At 36.6% G+C, this 10,193-nt stretch overlaps 2 protein-coding genes across 2 annotated transcripts; one reads left to right on the top strand and one right to left on the bottom strand.

Annotated features, from left to right (window-relative positions):
* The first annotated feature begins 1,030 nt into the window (after window positions 1–1,030).
* MEF7 (Tetratricopeptide repeat (TPR)-like superfamily protein) lies at window positions 1,031–5,651 on the top strand. Its single transcript, XM_021419535.2, has one exon. The coding sequence runs from the start codon at window positions 1,167–1,169 to the stop codon at window positions 4,395–4,397; it is 3,231 nt and encodes a 1,076-aa protein (XP_021275210.1). The 5' UTR covers window positions 1,031–1,166; the 3' UTR covers window positions 4,398–5,651.
* A 2,287-nt stretch (window positions 5,652–7,938) lies between these two features.
* Window positions 7,939–9,158, bottom strand: LOC110409566 (uncharacterized). The gene has a single exon (XM_021418947.2). It carries the CDS (start codon window positions 8,815–8,817, stop codon window positions 8,188–8,190), a length of 630 nt encoding a protein of 209 aa, XP_021274622.1. The 5' UTR covers window positions 8,818–9,158; the 3' UTR covers window positions 7,939–8,187.
* Between the last annotated feature and the right edge of the window lie 1,035 nt (window positions 9,159–10,193).

Below are 10,193 nucleotides of genomic sequence, written 5' to 3'. Positions count from 1 at the left end.
TTTTATACATTTTTTTTCTAAATTATTTAGAATTGAAGGGGAAATGAAAAGGAAAAATTAAAAAAAATCATATTTTTTCTTTTTATCTATTGTTATGTGATATTAGAAATAAAGCATCGTGAACTCATTTTTTAAAGTTGAAAATGAGCAGAAACTTTTACTACTTACTTTTGGTATCTAATGTTTATTATAATATATGTTATTAATATTACAATAACAAGATTTGTCAATTACGACAATGATTTTGAGAAATAAATGATTATTATAAATATAATGTTGAAAATGTCTCTTAATAAATCATTAATTCACAACTTACATATTATCATATTATTGTATATTTAAATTAATTACAATGTGACTGTTTCAAAACTCAAGAAATATTAAAGGAGTAATAACTCTTATTCGAGTGTGTATTTATAAATAAAATGAAGATATATTTATAACCTAATAATTACTTATCTAAATAAAATTTATAAAATAAAGATAATATTAAAGATTTCATTTAAATGAATAATTTAAAATTAAATCTTAATTTTAATCTAATTTAATTTAAAATCAAATTTAAATATATATAATCAAATTTAAAAAATCGAATAAGATTACACTTATGTGTTTGACTTATTGAACGATGTAATATATCTGGTCACTATAATATAATGTATATTCATACATATAACGGTAACATTTAAAAGTTTATAATTTTCTTAAAAGAAAAAAAATGCAAATGGATTGAAAGGCTCCATAAAAGTGTTACTTGACATTCTCTTAGAGCTTTCTACATTACTTTTATTTAATGTTATAGATGATCACAAAATAAATAAAAAAAATATTACAAAAAATTGTCACATGAAAAGTAAATAATTGAGCATTGCACGATCATGCATGCATATGATATTAAATTTATAAATAAGAGTTTTTTTTTTTTAATTTTTTAAGTATAATGTTTGAGTTAAAAGTTGAAAGTGTACTTAAAGAACACTTGATAGAAGAATTTATCGCTAACACAAGTTAGCGCCGAACCAATCCTCTCCTCGCCGTTCTCCGCCTACACTGTCCAGATATATGTATTGTTACAAATAATTAAAAACGCCGACAATTTTGAATGTTTACAAAGGCGCGCCAAAAAGCATGAAGCAGAAGCAGAAAGGCCAACTGTCGACTTCGCCATGCTCCGGTCTCTCTTGCCATCCACTCACAGTTACAGGCGCAGGCCTGTTACCTGCAACTCAACCCTTGCTTTTACTTCACTTTTTACCCCAAAGCCCACCAACCAACTACTCGGCAAACCCCAAAACCTCAATTCCCACGTCAACCCATCTCTTCCTTCTCCAATCCAATTGGAACACTTGCTTAACCTCTACAAATTATCTCAATCTCAGCCCTCCTCCCCGCCCTTTTCACCTTCAAATTTCGAGCTATACGAATCTTTGGTTACCCGGTACCGCGATTCTCTTAGCTTAACCGATGCAAAAGAGTTTCATTTGCAGGTTTTCAAGTATGGGTTTGATGGAGATTTGTTTTTGTCCAACTCCCTCATCAATGCTTACGTAAGAGCTGGTGATTTAACGTCTGCAGGAAAATTGTTCGATGAAATGCCTGAGAGGAATTCAGTTACGTGGGCCTGCTTGATTTCAGGATATAACCAAAATGGGATGCCCAATGAGGCCTGTGAGGCTTTTAAAGAGATGCTTTGTACAAGTTTTTGCCCAACTCATTATGCCTTTGGTAGCGTTCTTCGAGCTTGTCAGGAGCTTGGGTCCTGCGGGCTTCAATTTGGTTTGCAAATTCACGGGTTGATTGCAAAATCTCGATATTCGTTTGATGTTGTTGTGTGTAATGTGCTTATGTCAATGTACGGGAGTTGTTTGGGGAGCATTGCTGATGCTCGTCGCATTTTTGATGAGTTACAGGTTAAAAACTCAATATCTTGGAACTCTATTATATCAGTTTATTCACAAAGTGGGGAAGCAGTGTCTGCCTTTCAGCTGTTCTCAAGGATGCAACAAGAGGGTATTCGGTTCAGTTTCAAGCCTAATGAATATACATTTGGGAGTTTGATAACTGCTGCTTGTTCTTCCATGGATTTTGGTTTAAGTTTGCTCCAGCAAATGCTTAGTAGGATTACAAAATCTGGGTTTGTTTCAGATCTTTATGTGGGTAGTGCTTTAGTAAGTGGGTTTGCAAGGTTAGGTTTATCTAACTATGCTATGAAGATTTTTGGGCAGATGAGTCAGAGAAATGCAGTCTCTATGAACGGTTTGATGGTTGGATTGGTAAGGCAGAAATTTGGTGAAGAAGCGGCTGAAGTTTTTATGGAGATGACAAACTTGGTTGATATAAATTTTGATTCTTACGTTATTCTGTTAAGTTCTTTTGCTGAATTTTCTGCATTAGAGCAAGGGAGAAGAAAAGGTAGAGAGGTTCATGGATATTTGATTCGTAGGGGCTTAAATGATGCTGTGGTTGCAATTGGAAATGGGCTTATTAACATGTATGCTAAATGTGGTGATATTGTTGCTTCTACTTCTGTTTTTAGACTTATGCTTAATAAAGATTTGGTCTCTTGGAATACCATGATTTCTGGTCTTGACCAGAATGAGTGTTTTGAAGATGCTGTCACAAGCTTCTGTGCAATGAGAAGAACTGGATTAATGCCTTCGAATTACACTGTAATAAGTGCTTTGAGTTCCTGTGCAAGCTTGGGCTGGAGCATGCTTGGACAACAAATACATGGTGAAGGTATGAAATTGGGACTTGATGTGGATGTTTCAGTTTCAAATGCTCTTCTAGCATTATATGCCACTATTGGATGTCTTTCTGAATGCAAGAACATTTTCTCCTTGATGCTGGACCATGATCAAGTTTCTTGGAATTCTGTGATTGGAGCATTAGCTGATTCAGAGTCTTCGGTTTTAGAAGCAGTTAAGTACTTTTTGGACATGATGCGTACTGGGTGGGATCCTAACAGAATAACCTTTATTAACATTCTTGCGACAGTATCGTCTGTTTCACTCAGTGAATTGAGCTGTCAAATACATGCTCTAATAATTAAATACCATCTTGCACATGACAGTTCCATTGAGAATGCACTTTTGGCTTGTTATGGAAAATGTGGAGAGATGGATGAATGTGAGAAGATTTTTTCCAGGATGTCTGAGAGAAGAGATGAAGTTAGTTGGAATTCCATGATTTCTGGTTATATACATAATGAGCTCTTGCACAAAGCTGTGAATTTAGTCTGGTTTATGATGCAGAGGGGTCAGAAATTGGATGGTTTCACCTTTGCCACTGTTCTGAGTGCCTGTGCTTCAGTTGCAACATTAGAGCGTGGCATGGAAGTTCATGCTTGTGCGGTAAGAGCTTGTTTAGACTCTGATGTTGTAGTTGGAAGTGCAATTGTTGATATGTACTCCAAATGTGGAAGGATAGATTATGCTTCAAGATTTTTTAGTATGATGCCAATAAGGAATGTCTACTCTTGGAATTCAATGATATCAGGCTATGCACGCCATGGGCGTGGAGAAAAAGCTCTCAAGCTCTTTACACGTATGAAGCTAGATGGTCAATTACCAGATCATGTAACCTTTGTTGGGGTCTTATCAGCTTGTAGCCATGGGGGATTGGTTGATGAAGGATTTACCCATTTTAACTCTATGACAAAAATGTATAGGTTGGCTCCCAAGATGGAGCACTTTTCATGTATGGTCGATCTCCTTGGGCGGGCTGGTGAACTTGATAAGATAGAAGATTTTATCAATACCATGCCAATGAAGCCTAATGTTCTTATTTGGAGGACAGTCTTAGGGGCATGCTGCCGGACAAATGGTGACAAGACAGAGTTGGGTAGGAAGGCTGCTGAGATGCTCTTTGACTTGGAACCTCAAAATGGTGTGAACTATGTGCTTCTTGCTAACATGTATGCTTCTGGGGGAAAGTGGGAAGGTGTAGCAGAGGCTAGGGTGGCAATGAGAAAGGCTGTAGCAAAGAAAGAAGCTGGTTGTAGTTGGGTTACAATGAAAGATGGTGTCCATGTATTTGTGGCAGGTGATAAATCACACCCTGATAATGATATGATCTATGCAAAACTCAAGGAACTTAACCGAAAGATGAGGGATGCTGGATATGTGCCACAGACAAGATTTGCATTGTATGACTTGGAACCAGAGAGTAAAGAGGAACTCCTGAGCTACCATAGTGAAAAACTTGCAGTCGCTTTTGTTCTCACACGCAATTCTGCATTACCTATTATGATAATGAAAAACGTTAGGGTTTGTGGTGACTGCCACATTGCCTTCAAGTATATATCAAAGATTGTTGGTAGGCTAATTGTACTACGGGATTCGAATAGATTTCATCATTTTAATGATGGTAAGTGTTCATGTGGAGATTACTGGTGACAGACTGGTCAGGCTTGATTTGTCCTTGGAGGATTATGGCATTGCATGCTGTGGCTCAACACTTCAGAGAGGAATATCATAAATTTGGTTTAATTTGCCTATGAATAGTCCATGCTAGAGTTTGATATGTGCTGAATATTTAACAGTTGGGAGAAATATGAAATTAGTTAGTTGGTTCTAAAACTTCAATGAAGCAAGAATTTGATATGTCTGATCTTGGGGAGATGAATTACTTTCAGGGATTGGAAACTGGACAGCTTGAGTCTGGAGTTTAACATGTGTTGGAAATTCTTTCAAAATGGTCCACTACAAACCAGAAGGAATCTCAAATGAAAAATTTTCAGTGTATGATAAAGCAGACATGGCAGAACCAGCAATGTACAGAAGCTTAATTGGAAGGTTATTGTATCTTTGTGCTTCCAGACCAACTATCATGTTCACTGTCAGATGCTTTCTATTTTTATGCGGTGTCCTTCCTAACTTCATTTCACAGCTGCAAATACAGTGTTAAGATACTTGAAGCGTACAATGGATTATGGTCTAATATATGAGCATCAGAACACTATCAAGCTTGTTAGTTACTTAGATAATGACTGGGCAGGAAGTATTGATAACTCTAACCAGGAAATAAGAGGTAGTAGCTCAATCATCAGCTAAGGCAGCATATGTTGTAGCTGCAGCAACTACTAACCAACTCATGTGGCTAAGAAAAATTCTACTGGGCCTGCAATTCGTTCAAACTAAAGCTACTGCCATTCATGTTGACAACAAATCAACAATTGCCATTGCCAAGAATCCTGTCTATCATGGCAAAATAAGCACATAAATGTGAAGTATCATGCCATCAGGGAAGTTGAGAAAATAGGTGAAATCCACGTTCAATACTGCACTTCCGAACACCAACTAGCAGACAGAATGACAAAGGGTCTTGTCAGGCAAAGGTTTGAGTATTTGAGATCAAGGTTGGGAGTCTTCAAAGCTTGTTCCAAGGAGGAGTCTTGGAGTTAAGACTTGCATTGAAGATCCTTTGGCAAATTGCTTACAAAACCTTTCTGTTTATATTATTTTTAATTTCTACATTTAATACTAATTTATATTTCATAGTACTTTGAGCAGTGCATGTGTCCGCTGCATGCAGTGAAAAGAAAGCTTATCTCAACCTGTAGTTACTGTATTGAGTAGGGTAAGTCATGCTTCAGTTCAGCATGTTTTGCTCCTATATGTACTTTAATTTGGATGAAAGAACATGCAAAAGTTCAGTTGATGTTTCTCGAGTTTTTTTTCTATGTTTTCCTTTATGGCTGTTTGTTTAAGATTCATGTTCAATGCTTGGTTGCTTACTGCCTTTTCCAAGCGTTTTACCACGTGCAATGTGCTTTATCAGGACATTGGCAGGTTAGCAGAAAACCCGAGGTGGGCAGCTAAGAATAATATCATGCGTCCATGATCTCATGGTACTGGTAGCTCTCTTTCTATCTGATGTAAAGAAGTACCAATTATGAATTATTTGTTTCATGATGGATTGCTTCACCGAGGAATATACATGGCGATTGCATCTCTTGTTGCTCTCTAGCTGTATACATCCATACAAGTAAGATGGTGAGAAAAAGACCTTTCAAGGATAATGCTAGAGAAAAGGGGTTTATGAAACTGAAGTTGTATAATACGAGGGTTGTGGGGTCTCAGCAACATATCATTAGTATTTAGAATCCGGTTGATATTAATTATCATGATTCACGTCAACTTTTATAAGATATTATCTATTTTGATTTATTGGTCTCACGATTTTATTCTACGAAAATTGAAGTTAGCGTGAACTTTTATATATTCAGTAATACTCTAATATATAACCGATGTGAGATTTATGATTTTTTTTTTAAAATTATGATATCTATTTTTATTTTCTATTAGAAGTATCTCTTGAATATAAAATTTCGTGACTCGACCTGTTGTAAAATTTACATCTATGTGAGGAACGTGACACTTATATTTCATGTATCATAAAAAAAAATCTTGTAGAAGTTTTACAACTATTGTTTAGTCAAGTTGTTGTGAATGATAAGGGCTTACATTTTGCCATAACATGCCAAATCCTGTCACAAAATAGTCAAAACAGGACCCAGTCAAGTGACGGGTCAAAAAATTAGTATTTGATTCCAGTGCCTGTGTGTTTGGTAACCAGAGACGACCGAGTCGGGTTGTGGGGTCTTTAGATGGAAGCAGGTCAAGCACGGTGAAAAACTCCTGTCTCCCACTATCCATGCTGTAAATGTAACATATTTGGAAGTGTTTGGGTCCAAGGAAACCCAAGCGATGGAACGTCGGTATTTGTTTACATTTTGTTCACTGCAGTTTTGTGTTTTGCTCTCACTTTTTCTTGTATTCTCTACATTTTTTTCCTTATAATTATTGTGTGTGCATGTGCAAAGGGCAAAGACTCGCTTTCTTTCTCTGCAAAAGGATGCACTATGATTCTTCAGCTCTGAATGGGGCCCTTAGAAACCATATGATATCATGAAGGAAAGAAGCTGTTAGCGATGGAAATTAATTTATTGCTTAGTGATGCTGATGTTTATTTAGTGGTGGGGTTAAGTCTCTTTCTTTTTGTTTCAATTTCAGGAAGACGGATGCTGGGCAGCTCATCATGACGTATGACACTCTCGTTAAGATTTGAGGATCTCGAAGTTAGATTGTGAGGTTGTCCCTTGAAAGTTGCTTCTAAAATGGCTTGAAGACTGATTCAAATCTGTAAGATTGAGCAGCTCATTGGTGTGGTTAAAACATGTTGTCAAAGCTATTTAGAATCTTCTACCCTGCGTGGAGCTTGCCCCTATGTGTGGGGGTTAGTGATGACAGAGTCTTCTCAAGTCAGAATTACTGTCAATTACTTCCCAGTTGAAGGGTTAGAACAGGGCGAATTCAAACTTGGAGCTTTCTTATTCAAGGGAATTTGTGGTGGATAGGGTGGAGTGCGGGCAGATACCTTTGGGAAAGTGATTGCAGACAAAAAATCTTTAGATTGAAATAGAATCATTCCTCTTACTCCAATGAGGGGAAGGCTAATCGGATTAAATTTGCTCACTTTCTATTGTCCTCTTCTGGATGACTTGAGGTCAAGTGGGCAATTGCTCGGTGGCTTCCTTTGATAAAGTAACCATCGGGCAAAAAACCAAAAACCAGCCCTGGTATAAGGCAGGGACAGGGACATTCATATAATCGTACTGGGGAGAAAAATAGAGGAAGATCAGAAGAAGGGTAACATCAGGGATTGTATCAATCCCTTCACAGATCCTATTTGATTTGACTTTCCAACTGCCTCTCAGGCCTTGTCTTAAGCATTAATGATTAAACAAATATAACGAAAGGCTATTTGAAGATGCCCTGTGCTTATAAACCCCGCATTGGCACTAAACCCATTGTTTAGAACTTTAAAGATTTTGATGGGTTCTAAATCCTAACTCGAAACCAAACTGTAAGATCCAACAACTTAATTATATTTCTAAACAGCAAGCCTAATTACCATCTTCAAATCCCAATACATGATTATTTGCATTAAAAACCATTTCATCACAGCTTGTAATTTACATAAACAGAAATTATTAGAGGTAACTCAGAAATCAAATTTCTGGGAAAAAAAATACTAACAAGGTAACCAGGTATGTGTGCAAATTATTCAAAACAAAACCTCAAGTTAGGGACTTAAGAGACCGGCAAAAGAAAGAAAACAAGTTACAGAAATCTATAACTACAAGCAGGTTGATGCCTAGACTCTTGCGTGTGTTAAATTCAATTATTGAACCATGATCAGTTGCCGGGCTTCAAATTGGATTCCTTCTTTCATCTTTCTAATAAATTCTTCACATTTCTTGTTTAACTCTTCTTTACTCATCAACCCAAGTGCTTCATCTTCATCTTCCTCAACTACAATAAGCTCACTACTTTGTTCTTCGGCTTCATCTTGTACAACCAAGGGGACATCTTCTGTTCCTTGTACCAGGGCCAACGAATCCATTTTTGATTCTCGTGCTTCTAGATCAACTTCTATAGTAACTTTTGCCTTTGCAACCGACCCTTTCTTCTCTGATGATTCAAGCTGTTCTCTGTCACTGCATCCCTTCCTCTTGATGGTCTTTTCAGCTTTAGAATCAGGTTTTACCGAAGAACTACGGATCAAACCAGAGCTGGTGGCAATAAAAACAAGAAGCCCGTTGCAAAGTAGGAACATATAATTCTTACCAATGCTGAAATTGAAGAGTTGCAAACCATATGCCAAAATGTGGAACTTGCATAACAGAGGGTAGGATAACATAACAGAAAGGATAGAAAATGGGACCAAAATTTTGGCGACTAGCTTCAGGAAATAGAAGCTGCTGATCAATTGAATTGGAGCTTGGGTTCTTTGCTGTTTCCGTATCTCCATGCTTACTTTGCGCTCTTTAGCTATAGAAAAGGTCTGGGAGAGACTTTTAAAGAGCTTCAACAGTTGCAGAGAGAGGGGGTTTGAGATTAGATTATAACTTAAAAGCACAGGCTAAATGGGATGAGGCAAAAGCTTTATAGAAGAATCCTTAGGAGCTGATTCCTCGAAGTTACCCCTTTTCATCAAAGATGTACTCTTAGTTAGGCAACTACTAAATTTCAGCCCTTTCTAATTCTTGTTTATAGTATTCAACAAGTATGATTAGTATTAAGGAAAAAAACCCATTTTGGCAGTGTCTTATTAGTATACCAAGAAGACCAACAATATATTTTTCCAAATAAATTTAAACTTTGATCTACCGTCTCTTTGTTTATATATATATATATATATATATATTTTGTCTTCCAACTAGCATTCAGAACGGGACAGTATAATTTAAGCAACGTTTTTAATATTGATATCGATAGCTACTTACAATTGAATTCCCAATTTTGTTAAATTTTCTACCCTTGGGAAAAGCTGATAATAAAAGTTTATATCGCTGATATTAAATTGTATCAGTAGATTCAGTACCAACAAGTTAATAGTTACCCAATGTATTAAATATTTGTGTGGGAAATGCATGAGTTTCGAACAAGATGTACGGATTCACTCTTGAGATGAAGTTTTTATATATATATATATATATATATATATATTTTGAAATGCTATACCTTTATACCTTAAACAATATCAATATGCAAAACAGCAGGTGAACAAAAACCCATCCCTGCATCTTAGGCACTCACTGCCCGGGCCCCAGGAGCCGTCGTCTGTCCCCAGCGAGTCGACGCCGTAGGGCCGGCACAACCCTCTCATCCAGACCTTTTGGTGCCAGACAACTCCTTCAAAAGATCAAAGACAAGCCAAACAACGAGAGGGTCAGTAAAACCCAGCCGGCCTTCCCTTGACGACAAGAAACAAAAAGTAAACAAAGCACTCAAAACAGGGGGCCTACTAAACATTTTCAGACTCTTAAGGGAGCGGAACATAATCATGATTAATCCAAACAAAATCAAGTGGCCTCAGTACCCCACCTTTTGCAAGGATATCAATATCCTTCCCTGTTAGCTGACCTGGGTGTATGTCTGAACTACCACCTCAGATTAAGTTTATATTTATTAATATATATTTGTACACACAATAAATGAACCATCACCTGTTATACTTCCATCAAAATTAACATTTACTTGCAAAGATTTATTTTTATTTTTATTTTGAAAACAATATACTTTCATTAATAAAATTATACTATAAATTATGCACGGTAAACTTGAATTTGATAATATCATATATATTCATGGGTGCATATAAGTTGCTTAAGGAGAAAATTAATG

Source organism: Theobroma umbraticum, unplaced genomic scaffold (genome assembly GCF_002168275.2).
Source record: "Theobroma umbraticum cultivar Fairchild unplaced genomic scaffold, ASM216827v3 scaffold_44.0, whole genome shotgun sequence".
NCBI classification, from domain to species: Eukaryota; Viridiplantae; Streptophyta; class Magnoliopsida; order Malvales; family Malvaceae; genus Theobroma; species Theobroma umbraticum.
The sequence above is the reverse complement of the archived record's forward strand: the minus strand, read 5'-3'. Positions and strand labels throughout refer to the sequence as shown.